This window comes from Asparagus officinalis, chromosome 4 (assembly GCF_001876935.1).
Source record: "Asparagus officinalis chromosome 4, Aspof.V1, whole genome shotgun sequence".
Classification (NCBI taxonomy): Eukaryota; Viridiplantae; Streptophyta; class Magnoliopsida; order Asparagales; family Asparagaceae; genus Asparagus; species Asparagus officinalis.
In genome coordinates, this window is record NC_033797.1 from 41,946,542 (window position 1) to 41,967,713 (window position 21,172).

At 36.2% G+C, this 21,172-nt stretch overlaps 1 protein-coding gene across 2 annotated transcripts; it reads right to left on the reverse strand.

The window, feature by feature from the left end:
- LOC109837290 (SNF1-related protein kinase regulatory subunit gamma-1-like) lies at positions 351–7,124 on the reverse strand. Of its 2 annotated transcripts, none has more exons than XM_020405471.1 (5): positions 6,939–7,124; positions 3,991–4,248; positions 3,635–3,904; positions 2,338–2,501; positions 351–833 (listed from the first exon to the last, which is right to left on the reverse strand). In XM_020405471.1, exons 3-5 carry the CDS (start codon positions 3,830–3,832, stop codon positions 536–538), a joined length of 660 nt encoding a protein of 219 aa, XP_020261060.1. In that variant the 5' UTR covers positions 3,833–3,904; positions 3,991–4,248; positions 6,939–7,124; the 3' UTR covers positions 351–535. The 2 variants fall into 2 exon arrangements, with proteins under 2 accessions (XP_020261060.1, XP_020261059.1); XM_020405470.1 differs by lacking the exon at positions 6,939–7,124 and adding an exon at positions 4,392–4,540.

Below are 21,172 nucleotides of genomic sequence, written 5' to 3' on the forward strand. Positions count from 1 at the left end.
CGTAACCTACACAACAAATCCACAACCTTAACAACAAACCCTTAAGCTTAACAACCAACCCGTAACCTTAACAATCAACCCGTAACCTTAACAACCTCCCAATACAAACAACCAAAATAATAAAAAACGAAAATAATAAAATAATCCTCATCAATCATTTCAACTATCCTCTTGGTACATCATGATAAAGAGAGAGAGAAAACAAAAATAATAAAATAATCCCCATCATATTTTAATAAAAAAAAGAAAGAGAGAGAGAGAGGATTCACAACCTTAACAACAAACCATTAACCTTAACAACCAACCCGTAACCTTAACAATCAACCCAAAAAAAGCCTTACTCATGTCACTTGAGTTAACTTGGCACAATTGAATGAAAATTGTCACGGTACATAAACACAGAGACATCAAATTTCACCAAGCAATGCTACAACAAAAACAACAGAAAGAATTAAAATTAAAAAAAAAAATTGAAGGGATAGCTTACACCACTCGAAACAACACTAAATCATCGGTCAGCCACCTAACTCCTATATTAGACTCTGCTGTTTTCAGGCAGTGGAACAACACCATCAAAGAAATCTCCGAAGTAACCATTGGGCTCATGAACAAGCCTGGAGATTATATCTCTAAGAGTTACTACTCCTTCCAATCTGTCCTCCTTATCGACAACATAGATCCTCTGTATCTTTTCAGCATCCAGTTTCAGAATCACGTCTTTGATCGTATCATCACTCCTGCAGGTGATTACGCCATGCGAGTTTGGTCCGTCTTCTCCCTGCTCCTTTAGATAGCTTTTTACTGTCGTAATGAAGTCCTTTGTTGTGATGGATCTGCACATTGTTAAAAAGATAACGTGTTCTTCAAATATATGTCTCAACCTACGTTGATGAGCAAGTAAAATGCTCATCTATCCTCAACTAAGTAAATGAATCGAAACCTATTCAGCATCCTTGTGATATAATTTTTTACTGTCATAATAAAGTCCTTCGTTGTGATGGATATTCTAACCATGGAAAGAACATGACAGCCAAAATGACAAGTGACCTCCACACAGGAGAAGAAAAAAAAAAGTTAAGGAATAAAGTTCTGTTCGGAGTAAACTATTTCCACTATTCCATGCATTACTGTGGAGAAAAGCTATCGACCCTTATTTGATCTATATAGGAAACCCCCACATATCCTCTAAGAATACATCTTACTTTGCTTCATCTTAGTTTAGGTACAAAATCATAGCCTATCCAAACCCTATAACTGTACATGTGGAGATTTTCATCCTGCTGGATCTTTTGCTAAAGTATGGGTTTGGCTGCAAACAAAATGTGATGTTCGATGGCCTGACCTCCAACAGCACATTGTCTCTAAACTTCTCAACTTACTCCCATATTAAACATCGGCTGCATCTTGGAAAGTTCGAAAGGTTGGTTGTCGTAAAGTCTTTTCCAGTACACTAAAACCCTATAATTATGATAGGAATGTTCAGGTTTATAATTCTATATTCTAACATGTCACGTAGTTTGAATGCTAGTATGGGCAAAGAAGAAACTTTGTATGCGTTGGTACGTTTTTCAAGCCAGTCCTAAATGCATGTCTAGTGAGATTTGAACCCGACTATTTTGATATCATCTTAAACTCCCTTTCACTACACCAAAGCTTCAAAGTTGCGGTGAGAAATGAAGGTTACAATTTTATACTCTAATGGTATCAGGTTCCATCACCTAAGTTCCTTCAATGCAAAAACCTCTCCTGTAGCGAAAACTATTTCACCCCGCTCCCCCGCATGCTTTCAAATAACTATATTGGATACCATGACGGGCCTCTCCAGGCCTGTTCACGTTTCACTATCTTTCATCCTAGCTCTTTTTCTTTTTTTTTTATTTTTTTTTTATAAATTTTCCAGAGATTTATGACCCCTAATCTCGTCCAAGAGCATTTGAGTTATACATTATGTGATAAAATTGTCTTAAGCACAGTCCACTATAACAGTAGATTAAGACAGATATGATACTAGTGATATGATACTAGTAGAGAAGGAATCCTTCCTGAAGTATGATTAAAGTGTAAAGCAAGGATTGTGGTGCTATTCTTGTTCAATAGGATGTCCAAAATCATGAAATTTAGACAACGCAGTAGAAGAGTTTATGCATCAAAGTAAGAGAAGAACCATCCTGAAACGCCAGTAACTAAATACAAAGTGATATGCAGCCTGTAGAAACATATGAGGTGTCTTAGGATTAGCAGATCACATATTATGTAGAAGAACACAATAATATAGTTAAAGTAATCGAAAACTCGTAAAATCTGTATGAATCAAACTGATTAGAGTTTAATGCTGACCTGTAATCTTTAAAGATTTCTGGAGCAGTTAAAAAATATTGAACATCTCTGATGCTTATATTTCCTATTGCCTTCTTCCTGCTTTTATCAACAACTGGAAGTCCCCCAATTCTTCTCTTTCTAATCATCTGAAAAGCCTTTAAAACTGAATCCTCTTCACTCACCTGCAATGGAGGAGAAAGACGGTGGTATGTGATGATCAAAATAGTGAAGAGGGCAAAATTATAATTGTGACAAACACATGTTCATTAATACACGTATTTCCTTCGAGCATACATATCTAGCATCCGTAAAATGCTGAAGAACGCATTTCTAATTTTTTGATGCGGTTATGCTCAAGATAGTTGATTAGCATTGCATGCACACCAGCGAGATGCTATTCTGAATTTTAATCAAGAATTTTCTTTCGCTTGGTCTATGAGGATTGTGAATATTGTAACTCCTAAATAATAATCAATTGGTGCCGGGATTGTGCGACAGTTTCCAAAAAAAAAAACATACAGCAAATGAAGAAAAAATATTCTTTTGATGTCAGCTGGTTTTCTATTGACGATTGCACATTGATGATTGGGTTTAGAAGTTCATGTTGACAATTGATGTACATTAGGTTTTGTCACCAAAATAGTGCAGGATGACTCGGAGGGAATGAGAAATACGAGGAAGATGATCACCAAATGGGAAAATAAGGAACAATCCAGAGAACAAAACCACTAACTCCAACATAATTCTTGAACAATATCTGTAATCAATATTCAGTCTTTAATTAGCCAAAATTGAAACAAAGTATAAGAATTATCATAGATATAACTAAACAGAATTCTAATTCAGTTAGGATTAGTTCTAACACATTAAAAGTTTGCATATGTTTGTACTACAAATTTTTTTGGATATTTACATGTGTGTGCGTCTTTACATGTATGAATTTGTGTATGCACTCCCTTTCCTACTGTTATTGTTATCAGCTACGCTAACTATTATTTGCTTTATTATCATTTTGTTGGCTGTCGTGCCTAGTGAAATTTGCATTGACATATCAACATGCATATTTGTGTCCGCACCTTCATAATGTTGCATCTTTTCCCTGGTAACTTGTGCTGTGAACTTTACATATCTTTCCTCCTCCATTAAAAACAGAAGGCAACAGTTTTTCGCACGTATATTATTTTTATGAAAACAACTAAAAGGACAACAATATACAAGTTTCATTCATTTTTATTTAGCATTGTCTAACAATCGGCTTTATGATAGAACCATACTTACATGAATAAATATGAAGAAACTAGAGAAAGAAGAGCACCTTGATGAGCTTATTACTGATGGGAAGACCCAGTTCAAATAGCTTCTTCGTGCCCCAGTTTTCAAACCAATGAAGGCCAACACATTCTTCCAGCATGTGAACTACAGCAGATTGTGTGATCACATTTTCAATCTTCCCTTCACCTAAATCAACCACAGGAAGGCTTTTCATCCTATACTTAGAAAGTAGCAACATCATGGTCAGAAATGAATCGGAGCTCTGCAAGGCAAGAAACGGAGCCCAGCGGAAGGATCCTGAGATGTCCCGAACCTTCAATAGAATTATTTCAAAAAGAAACTTTAGAATAGTATGCATACTAAGAACAAATATTATTTGCTGCCAAAAGTAAATGTAACCTTTGTGTTCTTATACAAGTCTGAGGAAGTGAGATTTTCGAGAAAGCTTCCATCCACAGAAGAAGCTAGTTCCGTGGGTGCTTTCGTATGCTTAACAGCAGCGTTAACCCCATTATCAGTTTCTGCAGCAACAGTGGTACCGTTAACTTTAGATGCCGCTGTCCCAACTTTAATTTTGCTAAGTTTGCCTTCTAATCCTTCTGCAGCTATTCCTTCTGCAATAGAACTGTCCGTAGTCCCATTTGCTGCAATTTCAGACTGCAAAAAAGTAAAACCCAATAAAATCTTTGTCCTTTTAAAAAAACAAGCTGAGTAGATAAGATGCCAGAGAGGTCTCCCTGTTCTTTTATCAAATAAAGAACAAAAACGTTTAACATGAACTACCATTACATTCATATTACCAGAATTAAAGCATTCTCATAATATGCTAACTTGAACCTGGGATCAATTATCCTAACACGGGACATCCAGAGTTTATAAATAGAGTTTTTACCCACAGGCGGTATATCAATTTTATATTGGTATATCCTGAATTTTAAAATTTTAATTATATTCTTGTGTAAATCACTGTTTTAAACTACTTTTTTCACTGCCATTTTGTCTTTTTAATGTGAAAATGAGAAAAAGTACACATTCTGCTAAATCCGCTGCTAATCTTTCTGCAGTTGCACCTGTCACAGTGTCATTTGCTGAAATTTTGGACTGCACAAAAAGTAAATCCAGCTTTGCTCATAAAAAACAAGTTGAGTAGATTAGATGCCAAGCAGCGACCTTTCTGATAAAAAGACAAGTTGTTGAGTAGATCCAAACAGGTTTCACTTTTTCTCCAAATAGCAAACAAAAATGTTCGACATTAAGTACTGTTATATTCATATTACCTAAACTAAAACATTCATAATATGCTAATTAAAGCTGGGATCAATTATCCTAACAAGAGACATCCAAAGTTTAAGAGTTTGTAACCCCTACGGTATCTCAAGTTTATATTGACGTATAGACTAAATTAATTGCAGTCCTATGTAAATCACTACTTTAAACTCTTTTTAACTGCCATTGCAGATTTTTAATATGAAAAGTAAGAATAAGCATGTAACTCAAAGTTTATTGTAAGAACATTTGAGACGTCAAGAGATTTTCGTAGAACTAGAAAAAAGTAATAAAAAACCAGAGTTAAAATATAAATCAAGGAAAATTTTGGAAAGAGTCTACGACATGTCTCCTAGAAATGTCTGTCTCCATCCTATTTCCTGTCAACCTCAATATAGAAATGCTCACTCCACGATGCTGGTACAACTGATATATCAGATATATGTACTATATATCCTTTCGTAAATCTTTGTTGCATGGATACTAGTTGATGAAGACCCGCCCCTATAGGATACATACACGATATTTGATGAATATGTATTGAGACATCCTAGAGTTCATTTATAAATGTTTCAAAGATATAGTGAAGATGTGTCTAAGACTCATATTGAATAAGTAACTGATGAATTGCCAATTTCATCTCACTTGTAGATACATTCTATTTTTTAAGTTATTGTATGAACGTAGCACATTTCATAAGAAATACTTCAAGGAATATGATTGCACATGTAACTATTGATTTTTATAACTTGAGAACATTTCATAATGTATGATTTATTGTCTTCCTCTAAAAGTTATAGGTTTGTCAAATCATGTACAAATAATGAATGGTAACACACACCTAGAGACTCATACTTTATTGTGTGGTATCCAGGAGGCATCCTAAATTTTAGGTTTGATATATCCAAGTGCTGCTGTCATATCCATGTCATGCACCTATATTGGTGCCTACTGTTGTATAAGTATCACTGTCTATTATTCTTTTGCATATAAGTATCACTGTCTATGACAGTGATACTAATGTATAAGTATCACTGTCATGCACCTATACTGGTGCATACTAATGTATAAGTATCACTATCTTCTTTTGTTTGAATAGAGTAAGAATGAGCAGCATGCCTTTTAGATTTAATGTGATAAATCCATAACCGATTGCGCAAAAGAGACTGTTTAAATTTTCACTTTATATGATTTACCTATTTAAAATGTCAGGTGTTTGGGAGACTGAAGGAAAATAGGGGAAGGAATTAGAACCATTTTGGAGTCAATTTAATGTCAGACCACTGGAGCTTACAAATTGTGGACCTGCTATTCTACAAATTAGAGAGACTAGATTTGGGCTCACTTGTATGATAATCAAGGTGAAACATCAATCTTGAAAATTGACATGAATAATTGAGATGGATATAAGATACTGTAATGATGAGGAACAGATTTGACATTTTTCTGCATTCTCCGAATTTTTAGCAACCTGGAATGTATATTACAGATACTTCCAGCAGCCAAAAAAAACTGCTTAAGCCAAATTGCAAGTAAAGGAAGAACAAAAATGAGAGATAAGCAGAACTATGAGAACAAGAAAAATAACTTAAGAAAGTTATTGGAAGAGATCAACTTAATTCAGTCATCACAAGAAACCTGAAGTAAACAAATACACAAGTCAACCAACAAATATATTGCATCCATCATAAAAACTGAAAATAGATACCTATACTGCTAATAAATTTGAGAAGGTAAAATGTCTTTTTGTTTAACTTGAACATAACTTCAAGAATGCCTAATTATTAACTCATAATTAATGATAAAATAAAAAAAATATTTATGCAAGGACATGTCCTTATATGACTTTGCACTCTTAAAGTCACTTTCATAATTAATATGCAAGGTAATAGAAGAGGTAGTCACATAGTTTCAGGCACAGGTCTTCAGTTTAAAGAAATGCTGCAAACGGGAAAATTCACTATGTTAAATATATTTTGTTTCCTGTACGGTGGAGTATAATTTACTACGCCTGATGAAGAATACAATACAGGGATTCCAGAAAATGTTTCAGAACAATACAATTGTGCAAAAGTGCAAACCTGATGAAGAAGCCATACAGCGATTCCAGCAAATTCTACTACGCCAATGTATCTGTCAATCCAACTAGCATCTTCTGGTGCCTCTACATTCCGCACAGGTGCGCTCAGGATTTTGTGTTTAGATAAAAGCTCTACAGCATCAGCCAAAGTGGAGTCTGAAGGAATCTCAATAACTGGACAGAAGGTCTCCAAAGAAAACAACAATGTTATACTCCTAAATTAGTTTATCATGGATTTAAGTAAATTAGGAAGAAAAGTTATGAGAGATTTGAAACAATATCAAGAGATGAGAGTAAAATAATTTGAAGATTGGTTTCAATATCCAAATAAAATGTACGCAAGTATGGAGAAAAAAACTATGGCATAAGACAGTCAAACCGCCGTGCATGTCTTAAGGTAGCCAGGGTAGTATATTACAATTTAAAATGTCTTCAAGATAAAACCATGTCAAAAACCTCACATGATTCAGATTAAAATCAGGCTTGGAATTAAATGGTGGATCATAAGAACCTTCCCTAGAGTGTTTAATATGTATTAAACTTAATTATTGCTAAATAATAAATATAGACTTCATCATTTGCTATCTAAATGAATGGGTAAATGTTATAATTACTAGTCAAATGAGTATGCAATCACAGCCATGAAAGCACGAGCATATATTGACTGCACATCTTATTTAAACCAGAGATATATATTTCTTCTTGTTGTGTATCTTTGAAGAATTTACAAACAATCTTACTTATAGCATGTACGTAGGACATCCATTCTAAAAACCATGTTAGGAGTTAATCCCATCAATCGGATGCAAGAGCGCCCTCCACCAAACCCAATTCATAGTTCCCTCGGTTTCGCAAATCCAAACACAGTCTAGACTAGGCCACTCCCCGTTTGAATCCCAGCGGGAACCGCATGAGGCCAGGCATGTTCTACCGGATTTGGGTCCCAACGAATCCACAACCCAGAAAAGAAGGTATGGTCCAATAGTAAGATAGTAGGTTAAGGCATATTTTTTTCGAGAACTTCGACCCTCTTTTTATTTTATGTTTCTCTTTTTCAACCCTCTTTTTGCTGTTCATTACAAGACCTAAAATTTATCCGTATCGAAGACCCACTTCATCACACTGTATCGACCTACCTCTTTCTTATCTCAATCACCCCATCATCACTGATTATCATAACCTTTACGTCTATATTTTGATCGTCATAACTTTTTGCTTTTCTTTTTTTTCTTTTTTTTTTTGGAAAAGAATAATTACCTGCTAGTATTCTTAATTTCTCTAGGAATCATCTTTCTCAATACCTTTTCCTTCCCAATGCTACATTGATCCAGTTTGGTAAGGCAACTATTTGTCGTCAGAATCCCCACTCACAAAATATTTGCGAGAGTAAATTTGAATAATAAAAATAAATTATGAATTAAACAGAAGTAGAGGTTGTCCATGCTTCCTATAAACCAGCTAGGACGGACACGTGCAAACAGCGGCAATCATGGGAACACTGGTGTGCAGAAATATTCAAACATGCATGCCTGGTGTTGTAGATATCATTCGATGGTGTTACCATGGTGTTACTCAATTTCTCACAAATAATTAACCAAGCTATATGCCGAAAACGATTCAAGATGCAAACTCATTTGAACCATGAGATTGTATATATTTGTTTTTTTCATATGTGTCCAAATGCAAATCATTTGAGCCATGGATAAGATACTTACGCGTCATGCACACTTGAATCAACAACTAACCCAAGGGACAACATACATAGAAGGACAAATTTTTAAAACCATCCGATTTACAAAAAAAAAATTCGTAAAAAACGACCTATTCTAAAAATAATTGTCAAAACCGACCTAGTTTCAGTCGTCGTACTGAAACTGGGTCGGTTTTGACGAAAAAAAACTATGAAACTTCACGGGACTTGAAGTCCTGTGAAGTTTAGCACCACCTAACGTTAATAGATTAGCGTCATTATAGGCTGCTAAACTTCACGGGACTTCAAGTCCCGTAAAGTTTCATAGTTTTTTTTCGTCAAAACCGACCCAGTTTCAGTACGACGACTGAAACTAGGTCGGTTTTGACAATTATTTTTAGAATAGGTCGTTTTTTACGAATTTTTTTGTAAATCGGATGGTTTTCAAAATTTCTCCTACATAGAATTGCTGAATCGAGTGATTAAATGGGGGAAATTAATCCAATTCAAAGGGCACTAACATACTCCAACAAGAAGCGCCCATTCCACCTACTTCATGTTCAATTCAAAGACATACAACGGAGGGAATTGAAGAAAAAAATGAATACTACGTACCTTGAGAGGAAGGAGCCGGAGGAAAAGAGGAGACTGGAATGCTCTCGAAGCAAGAATTGAGCTTCTCAGAGGGGCTCCACAGTACCCGCATACCCACCTCCGCCTCCGGGCTCGAGCGAGCGCTACCCGGTTGGCTACTCGGACTCTCCATTCTCTGCCTTATTATTTTATTTTAATTTTATTTATTCTTCGGGTTGTTTCTTCTGTCTTTCTTCGCTTCTTTCTCTCTTTTTTTTCTTCTTCCGTTCTTGTTTGCTCCTCTTCTGATTAGTAGGAGAGGGGTGAGTTGGGGAGCGGACAAATGGAACTATTGCCGCTCTTTTCTCTTTCTCTCTCTCTCTCTCTCTTATTTGACCGTTACAGACAGCTGCGGCTAATAAACTGTTGCCCTCTCTCGCCCCCCATTAAAAATTAATAAAAAGAAAATATTTAGTATATTATCCAAAATGAATACATGAAAGTTTCTTCATAACCAAACTTTGACGGGAGCTGCAGATATATAGCCTCGTAAACTATTTCAATTGAGAAGGCACTAATGAACTTAATTTGGGGGTGTTTTAGATAAACTCCTTAGCTTTCAACTTCTGTCGGTGGATCCATCCGCTTCGGTCATTTATCACTCACCGACGATGCACCGTCCCTCTTTCGAATTGCGAACCTTTTTTTTTCTCTCTAAACATATTTTAATCATTTGCCATTTACAGATAGGGGGTAGAAGGTCCAGTTAAAAAAATTTAAAGTTTAGAGCTTATGTAAGATACTCCAAAGTTTAGGAGAGGCATAGTGGAATAAAAAAAACTTGGGGAGGCTTATCTACAACACACTTAAAGTTTGGATATTTATCGAAGTAAAAAAGTATGGGGTGTTGTATCCTGAGAATTACTAAGTCTAATGAGCCCTTGAGAGCTGGCCACGAATCATAATTAATTAGCCAAGTCCTATAATCTGAAAGCCCGACCCGAGTGAGAGCATCGTCAATTTCTCTAGCAGTCCAAGTCCAGGACTTGCTGGACTTGCTAAAAGAATCCAAGTCCGAAACGAAAGGTGTCTTCTACTCGGAGTTCTGGAACGACAATATAACCTATCAGCTTCACTGCCCAGTCGCCATCGCATTTAATGCATGGCTAGAGTTATTATGACTTCTCAAGCCGAAGTCATAATGATTCCTCAGATGACGCCAGCCCTTCAGCCATTCTATCATTGTCACATTAAATATAGATATGACTCATTTCATTGATTGTCGAGACTCGTAAAGTGCAGTCTGACTGACTAACATCACAAACCCGGTCAAACAACCAAAGTGCCCCCCAGAAAGTGCTCTGCAAAAAGTGGACAACCCTCCTATACCAAAGTACGCTGAATAAAACCCTAAATCTAGATTCTGCATTCTACAAGCTTGCTCAGCCAAGAAAAATCTCATCGATTCTCTAATGAGTGTTACTTGTGCAAGAATCTGCTTTCTCCTGATTAATCAGTCATTAGGGAAGATTAAGGGACTCAAAGCTCCTCCAAATATACATCAACCCATACAATTAACTTTCTTACATAAACATGGGGCATTATCTACAATACTCCCAAAGTCGAGGTGTCTGTGAAATGAACCCAATCTTTAAGTTTGATATTCTACTTGTTTTTCTACATTTTGATATAACACTATTTTTTTGGGCGTATTTAAATATCTGACAGATGTTGTTGAAAATTATTCAATACACATATCTCGAACTTTGTTTGTAACTTTTCAAATGCTTTTCTTACTCAATAACCTTAACATGAATAAAAACACGATAATTTGTAAACTCATGTAACAATAATGATGACAGGGCGAAGTGAGAGGAATATGAGTACTACGAGATCTAGATGTATATTTTTTTTAAGATTGCGAAAGTGTTTTAGAAGAGGGGAAAATGCATAGGATTAAGAAAAATATTTGATGCTTAAATTAAGCAAAAAGGCGAAAAAGTCATGACGAAGCTGTTTGGTCTGGGGACTCTAATAATGGGAAATTGGTATTGATAGCTTTTCAGTTTATGTGAACAGCACAAAAATTAAAAATAAGTAGAAGAATAATATCTAGTCCTCAAGATAATTAGTAACTAATCATATTAGGACTAGGATTCTATCTCTTATTTCATATATATCCCCCTAGAGGATTTCATAAAGTGAGATATATATAGAGATGCGATAAAAACTGTTGATAATAGTGTATTGTAGTGGGTTTTAGTCCCACATTGCTTGGGAGAACAAACCTCACACTCCTCTACTTGTATAAATATATGTGCACACTCAATATTCAATTCAAGGGAAATTTACCCAAGATTCTCTCTCTCTCTCTTACTTTAACATGGTATCAGAGCTAGGGCTATTTCCCTTTCAATAAAATTTTTAACGCTTTTGCGTTCTTTTGCCAAATCTTGGCCTTATTGCTTTGCAGCCGTTTAATGTTTTATTTTTTTTATTTTTATTTTTAATTATTTGGCGTTCATCTGCCAGATATTTTGGCCTTGTCGTTTTGCGGCCTCTTAACGCGTTTCGCGTTCTCGTTTAACCTTCGGGTTCTATTTTAAACCTTCGGGTTTCATTCTAACCTTCGGGTTCTATTTTAAACCTTCGGGTTTCATTCTAACCTTCGGGTTCTATTTTAAACCTTCGGGTTTCATTCTAACCTTCGGGTTCTATTTTAACGGCATTGTCGTTTCAAGACCGTCTCTCGGTCTCAAATTAACGGCATCGTCGTTTCAAGCCGTCTCTCGGCCTCAAACGAACGACATTAGTAACAGCATCTCGACATCTTAACGTCTCAAGATTGCTGTTATGGCTCCTTCAGAGAAGATTCCCAAACCACCTTTGCCCCTCAATGATCAAAGTGACTGGGCAGGGTGGTCCACCATTGTCACCAATGCCTTGCGTGGCGCTGGTTTGCTTGATCATCTCACCAGTACGGGACCAGTTCCACCGTCCATCAGCACTGTTGCTTCATCCAGTACTATTGCCTCTGGCAGTGGTGATGTCGATCTTCAGACTGCTCGTGCTCTCTATGTCAAGGAGAGTTCAGAGTGGCAATTGCAGGAATTTCGTGTTATGGATTATCTCACTCGCTGTGTTGGCTCTGGTCTCACTGTCGAGATTGGCTCGCTTCCCTCTGCTCAGGCCATGTGGACTCGTCTCACTGAGCGTTTCACTGAGTGCTCGGGTGCACGGGAGGCATATCTTCTGCAACGCATTTCTCTACAACGCAAAGGTAGTTCATCTCTGCAGTCCCATTTTGGACAAATGCAAGCTTTTTGGACAGAGTTACGCTCCATGCTTCCTGGACGTAATTCCACATATGAAGACTGGCTAGCCTGGTACGAACGGCATGAGGTGCATCAATTGTTTCAGTCCCTTCCTGAATATTCAACTATGGCTGATCAACTACTTCACCAGCCTCAATTTCCGACTTTGGCCTCAGTTATGGGAGCTCTCACTGCTTATGAGACCCGGCAGCAGACAGCACGACTCAATTTGTCAACAGACACTCCTACCTCTTCACTCGAGACTGTTTTGTCTGTACCTGTCACTGCTCCTGTTATGAATTATACTTCTCCACAGGCTCCCTCTCCACAGGCTCGATCTAAGCTCTCTTGCAAATATTGTAAGAAGGAAGGACACCGCATTGAGACATGCTTCAAGCTTCATCCTGAGTTACGTTCCTCAGGTACTGGACGTGGTCGGCGACCCCCTCAGTCTCAACCCTCTCGTACACCAGGATTGTTGGCCAATGCTATACCTTCTACTACTTCAGACTCTACTATTCAAGCTATTGAAAGTCTTCGCCGTCAACTTGATGCTTTTCAACATATCACCTCTACATCCGCCGCACAACTCTCTGGTATGCATTTTGCTGGTTCTTCAGCTAATCCTTCAGTCTCTGGTATGAATGATCTCTGGATTTTTGACTCTGGTTGTTCCTTTCATATGACTTGTAATGCCTCACTTTTATCCTCTGTCTTTACTTCATCCTCTCTTCCTCCTATCTACACAGCTGCTGGACAACCATTGTCCATTACTCAGTATGGCTCTATTACCCCACAAAATGATCCATCTGGTCGTCTAACACTTGGTCCCGTCTATGTGGCTCCACAATTGTGCTTGAATTTAATTTCTATTAGCTCTTTATGCATGGCGGGCCTGTTTGTCTCATTTTCTTCTGATACTTGTATTGTGCAGGATCCACAGACGGGCAAGACGGTTGGGGCGGGTCGTAGGAGGCACAAACTGTATTTTCTGGAATATCTTCACCTTCCAGAGTCCATACGTCCACGTTCTCTTGTTGCTTCTCTTTGTTCGTCAAAACCCTCTACCTCGCTTCCTGCCAATTTATGGCATAGACGACTTGGTCATGTGTGTAATAAAAGGCTGGAGAGTCTTATTCAGTCTGGAGTACTTGGTCCTGTATCATCTAGTTCTAGTATTGAGTCATGTGCTGGTTGCAAATTGGCTAAATTCACTGCTTTACCATTTAAAATGAGTACATCTGTATCCACTTCCTTATTTGATTTAGTACATTCTGATATTTGGGGGCCAGCTCCTTTGCCTTCTTCATCTGGCTACTTATATTATGTTAGTTTTATCGACGATTTCTCTCGTTTTACATGGGTTTACCTACTTAAGAATCGCTCTGACGTACTTACTGCTTATCAAGCCTTCACTGCTATGATTTTCACTCAATGGCAATCTCGTATTAAAGTTTTTCGTTCTGATTGTGCCAAAGAGTACCTATCCTCTGCCATGCGCTCTATCATGTCCTCTCATGGGACTATCTTTCAACAGTCATGTCCCTACACTCATGAGCAAAATGGTGTTGCTGAACGCAAACATCGTCATATCCTCGATACTGCCCGATCAATGCTCATTTCTTACTCTGTTCCTCGTCGTTTCTGGGCTGAGGCTATTCTCACCGCGACTCATGCCATTAATATCACTCCATCTAGCTCTCTTTCCGGTGCTACTCCTTATAGTCGTGTTTATACTCATCCTCCCCGTTATGATCTAGTTCGCGTTTTTGGTTGTCGATGTTTTGTTTTTCTGCCATCTCACGAACGTGATAAATTGTCTCCCAGAGCAGTTTCTTGTGTTTATTTAGGAATTAGTTCAGAACATCGAGGTTATCGTTGTTATGATCCCGCAACTCGTCGAGTTCATATATCTCGTCATGTTCAGTTCGAAGAGGATTCTCCATATTATTCTACTTCTGATGACTTTAATTTCCTCCACTCTACCGATCATGCTTCCCCGTCCACTGCATCACCCACTTCTTCACCTCAATTTTCCTTTCGAGATCTCCCTGACATCTCTCCCTCTCCTTCTGTTGACTCTTCCTCACCTGAGTCTTCTCTTACACCATCTAATCCATATCCTGTGGACACAACTCTCACTCCAGAAAATACTGTTGATCTTCATGCACCTGCGCCAGCATCTCCCCCGCCTGAGGTTCCTCTTGCTCTTCGTCGAGGCAAACGCCCACATGTCATGCCTGCCCGGTATGCTTCTGTTACTTCTTATTCACCTATCTTTCATAACTTTCTTGCTGCCATTCATACTATTGTTGAGCCAAAGTCCTTCCAAGAGGCAGTTCAAATTCCAGAGTGGCGACAAGCTATGGCTGAGGAATTTCAAGCATTTCAGCAAACTCATACCTGGGATATTGTTCCCTGTCCTCCTGGGATCTCTCTTGTTGGCAGTAAATGGGTTTATAAGGTCAAGTTTCGTCCTGATGGCACCATTGAACGTCGAAAAGCTCGTTTAGTGGCTAGAGGTTTTACTCAGCAACAAGGTATTGATTATGAGGAGACCTTTGCTCCTGTTGCTCAGATGCCCACTGTGCGTACTCTCCTTGCGGTCGCTGCTGCTCATCGTTGGCCCTTATACCAGATGGATGTCAAAAATGCTTTTCTTCATGGCTCTTTATCAGAGACCGTATATATGCAACCGCCTCCAGGGTCAAATATTCCTCCGGGACATGTATGTCTCCTTCGTCGTGCTGTTTATGGTCTCAAACAGGCACCCCGCGCTTGGTTTGAGTGTTTTCGCGATGTTGTGCTCAAAGCGGGCTTTATAGAAAGTCATCAAGATGCTTCTCTGTTTGTTCGCACTACATCGCGTGGCAGGGTTTTATTACTCATCTATGTAGATGATATGATCATTACAGGTGATGATATGACAGGTATACAATACGCAAAATCTCAGTTGCAACAACAGTTCCACATGAAGGATCTTGGATCTCTTCGGTATTTCCTTGGTCTAGAAATTTCTCAAGGCCCGCGGGGTGTATTACTGTCTCAACAGAAGTATCTCTCAGATATTCTAAATCAAGCTGAGTTAACTGATAATACAACTGTCGATACTCCACTCCAGCAGAATGTCAAACTTTGCTCTACTGACGGTGAGCCTCTATCTGATCCTACCCGATATCGACATCTTGTTGGTCAGTTGGTCTATTTGTGCATCTCTCGACCAGATATCTCTCATGCTGTTGGTATTGTCAGTCAATTTGTTAGTGCCCCACGTTCTGTACACTATGCTGTCTTATTACGGATTCTTCGGTACCTCCGGGGTACTAGCACTCGCTCACTTTTGTTTCCTGCTACATCTAAGTTAGAGCTTTGTGCATATTCTGATGCTGATTGGGCTGGTGATCCAACTACCAGAAAGTCTACCACAGGTTATTGTATATTTCTTGGTGATTCCCTTATTTCCTGGCGAAGTAAGAAACAAGATGTTATTGCTCTTTCCAGTACTGAGGCAGAGTATCGTGCAATGTCCACAACAGCTAAAGAGATTATTCATCTTCGTCGCCTTCTCAGTGATTTCGGTATTTCTGTTACGACTCCTACTCCTCTCTACTGTGATAATAAGAGTGCCATCCAGATTGCTAATAATCCAGTATTTCATGAAAGGACCAAACATATTGAGATCGACGCTCATTTTGTCCGTCACCAAGTTATCAAGGACAAGACAATTCTACTTCCTCATGTTTCATCCGCTGACGAGCTTGCAGATTTCTTCACAAAGGCCTTACCTGTTCATCGGTTCCAGTTTCTTGTACGCAAACTCACTTTGTTTGATCCAACATGAGTTTGAAGGGGGCTGTTGATAATAGTGTATTGTAGTGGGTTTTAGTCCCACATTGCTTGGGAGAACAAACCTCACACTCCTCTACTTGTATAAATATATGTGCACACTCAATATTCAATTCAAGGGAAATTTACCCAAGATTCTCTCTCTCTCTCTTACTTTAACATGGTATCAGAGCTAGGGCTATTTCCCTTTCAATAAAATTTTTAACGCTTTTGTCCCTGGTCATTGGTCAAGATGTGTGTGTATTAAAGTAAGAAACTTAGCCATACATCTCCTTTCTTCTCGCCAGTTGAACAATGTGATTGGCCTCTGGTCATTGGTCAAGATGTGTGTGTTTTGATTCTAGACGAAAGACCCCTAACGGTAATATCTAAACTATTTTCTATGATTAATTACTAGAAGCATATTAGGATTTATTTATATTCATTGTGCATAATCTAGTAGTAAATCACCCTATCCCATGTGTAGTCATCCAGATGATGCACCAAATATTTATAGCAAAAAGATTGAATTCAAGAATTAATGTAATGATGTGGTAATTATGTATTGTGTAATGGCTTTTTTTAAGGGTAAGACAAGGATTGCGTTAGTGTTAAACTGACAAAAAAGTATTTGATCCCAACACTTAAATTAGATTATGCCAACTTATATTTTCAAGCATATCATGAACCAATCTACATACATGTGGAACCAAAAAAAAAAAAAAATCGCACTCTGAGCTTAGATATGCATATTATAAAAGGGTGTAAATTATTATGTATCATGTCATTTGCATATTTTGCGTCAACCAGTCCAAGCATTAACTAATAAACATCAACTAATTTCACGTATGAAAATAAACTAAGTTGGGGAACTATTTTCAAGTATAAAAATAAAACAAGTTGTTCCCCGACGTGAACCAATGTGAACCGAAGGGGAAAAAAATTAAGATGGGCCGTTCCGTAATTTATGCCCGAAGCCCGTGTGTGCATCTTATCGGATAAGATTGGGTTCAGGTTAGTTATGTTAGTTTGGTTGAATTGATACTGGGACATAAATTACGGTTCTAGCCATCTCGTCTGCCCCCGCTCAGGTTACAGGCCAGCGCCACCAAGCCCAGCGATGGACCTTCCCATGCCTTCGATTAACAACCGCACGGGCGCAGATCAGATCTTCCGATGTGGGACTAAACTGGTCTATACTTCCGACAACTATTCATGTGCTACTGTTTTCTCCACTGTAATGCATTCTAATTTGGCGGGGTAAATTATAGCCAGCAATTATATGTTTCGTGATGGATTTTTGTCTAACTTATGCTTGTATAACAATCTCATAACCTCTTGTTTGATTACTTATGTTACATACTTTTTAGAGTAGATCGGCTGCCGTAGATTTTTTATATAATTTTCAATTATTATTAATTAGTGGAATTATGCAAGAAGATCCCACTTTAACTCTGTTTTTTCTAATTTCGAGTAAGATTAGTTTACTGTTTAGGTACATTTTCAAACCTTTTCATTTATACTATCTGTAACTTACAAGTTTTGACATATGCTACGTTTTATACACGTGCATTGCACGTGGTTAAATATCATGATTAAGTATTTTTGGCTTATTTTCTAATTAAAATTTGTTCATCGGTTCCACTTTAATAGTTTATACTCACTTTTGTCTCTAAACTTTAATATTGTAATTAGTTATTTTCTTTGATGTTTGTTTAAATGGGCTACACCTAATTTAAATTTTCATGTTAATATTTGAATTGATAGAAAACAAATATAATTTAAAGTTAATTTGAATTTTTATATTATTTTGTCTCACATGAAACCAATGTTTATTTGAGAAAGTACAGTGTTACAAAAGTAAAAAATATTAAAACAGTGTTATACAAGGAATGTGAATATTTAAAATCAATAAGGTAAAATAATTGCTTAAAAGTATGCTAAAATGATACAAAAGAGAATATAAAGTTTGTTCTTAATTATTGATAGACTTCATAAAAAATTATAAAGTAAAGATTAATGCTAACTCCAGTATACTTTCATATGATAAAAGTATCTGCACAAACATATAAAAGTACTGAAAAAATCTCATACAACTTCCTTCTAAAGATTTCTAAATTCACTCAAAATAATTAAATTATTCTATAAAATATTCAGAAAATATTATCTTTTATTCCTTTTGTTTTATTTTTTTACTCAGCTACTATCAATCCTTCCTCACCTTTATCTTTTTCTCGGGCAATTCTAGAGTAGTATATTCATCATCTACTCGATTGTGACATCATACTAGAGCTGTACTTTTTGTGTTGTTATCATTCCTGAGCTCGTTAATCTTTTATTTTGTTGTTTAACTTCACAAAGAAGTTAAATGTATTTCCGATATTCAACACAAACTTCTTGAAATACAAACTTTGATTTTTTTTATTTCAATAAGAATAAATATTAATTTCATATATATAAAATTCTTTGTGTTCCAAATTTATTACTTAAATAAGATTAGGAGCTATCTTTCTTTTTTCTACAATAAATTCTTTTGATATGCATCCAATAAGAGTTTCTATCACGTCAATAATATTACATTTGCTCTATTATTGTTATTTTTCATAAAGATCTAAACTAAATACCTATATTTTTATTACCAATTTTCCTTAGATTATAATATTAAAATTTAACTTCTTTAGTATTTGAAGAACAAAGTATGAAATTTATGAATGCTTCCTAATTTTTCTTACATCTTCCATGGAGAATTCTTCTTTAATTAGGATAAAGTTATTAAATTATTCTTCAATGTAACTCAATTGGTGCTTCTTTAGTAGACAAGCCTTATATTAATACAAATTCAAATGATTCATAAATGTTTTCTGAATTTTAGATTTATTTCCGTCACTTTCCTATTTGAAATAAAAATAGCTTGATTCTTTCGAATGATATCTCTGAACATTCTGATAGCTTCTCTATACGTAATTCATTGTATTCTTTTACCCTATAAATATTATTAACATCAGATATTAATGTTTCTAAATTATAATTAATTGATGCTAAGCTATTATATTATAGTCTTTTATTATTTTTATGAATTTAAACATCTATCAATTAATTTTACTAATGTGTTTTGCTACTCTAACTTATTAGTAAAATTTTATGCAGTTGCTTTAATTTATATGGTGACGATCATTTTGAAGCTATAATATTTTTTAAATTTTTATTTCTTAACCGGATATTTTTTAATCAATTCTTCTTGCTTTTGTTTTCGAGTATCAACTTAGTCTGTCTTTAGATGCTAAAAAAGGATAGTAAACCCTAAATTAGAAATTATATATATATATAGATTAATGGGTATCCTTGTCATAGGAGGGGATTTTCTCCTATGACGCCTCTAAAATCACATGATTGAGCGACATTATGGATGATCCGCTCCGTTAAACTTGATCTACATATTCTAAAACCCCAACACACCAAGTTTGGGGTGAATCCGTCGTCGTTTGACCCTCCATCGAGCCATGTGAAAAGTTCTATTCATTCAAAACGTATGTGTGTGTGTATATATATATATATATATATATATATATATATATATATATATATATATATATATATATATATATATATATATATATATATATATATATATATATATATATATATATATATATATATATATATACACACACACACACACACACAGAGAGAGAGAAAAAAAAAACTTATGTCAACTTAAGTGGACGTCCACTAAGTTTCTTAGTCATTGATGATCACTTGATTGAGCTATATTATGAATGATCTGTTCCGTTAAACTTGATCTACATATTCTAAAACCCCAACACATCAAATTTGGGGTGAACCCATCGTGGTTTGTCCCTTCATCCACTCGTTTCAATTTTAATGGTTTCGAATGAATAGAACTTTTTACATTGCTCGACGGAGGGTCAAACCACGACGGGTTCACCCCAAATTTGGTGTGTTGGGGTTTTAGAATAGCTAGATCAACTTTCACTGTTTCGTTCCAGATTTAACCACAATCTCCAACAGTTATGAGCTCACTCATAGACCCAATCTCAAACAAAGTTTTAACTTTTATAAACAAGATTGCATTAGTAATTAAACAGTTTTTTATGTAAATTGGGGTGTAGAGGTTAAATGGAAAGGGAGAATCGAAGAGGATGCATTTCTATGTAGATAACAATGTAGACAGACTAGCGATAAAAAAGACAGCATGAGTTATATGCTACCACACAAAAAGGTTGGGTCTTTCTTCATGAATTGCAATGGAGAGAGAATAAGTTCCTATATTATTGACCTTTACATTTTTATGTTTTCTATTACAAAAATAATATCTGTTAACATTTGTAATTATGTTAGCATTTTCTGTATAGAGATGTATAGTTGAAAGGAAAAACATCTCGAAATATACATCAAATTACTAACATATCCTAGCATATCTTGGCAACATCTTAAAATATACGTACAGGCACTCATGCTAATATGAGTTACTAAACAATACATAGTGCCTAGCTAGCATGTGTACAAATTAACATGTTTACCTAAAATTAGTTTCCTAACTATAACGAAAATCATAAATTGCGTCAAATATTATACCATCTTTAATATTAATTTGTAACCTGTATTTAGTCACAATAATACAACGCATTTATACATTTGTGATCTGCTTTCATATATTCTTTATTTTCTCGATCTCCTTCTTCATCAGTAACAAGAGAAGAAGAAGAAGAAGAAGAAGAAGAAGAAGAAGAAAGCAAAAGGTATGACCGTCCGATAATTCATGCCCGAGTGTTAGCTTGATTTTTTTTTTTTTTTTTTTTTGGGTTTTGGTTT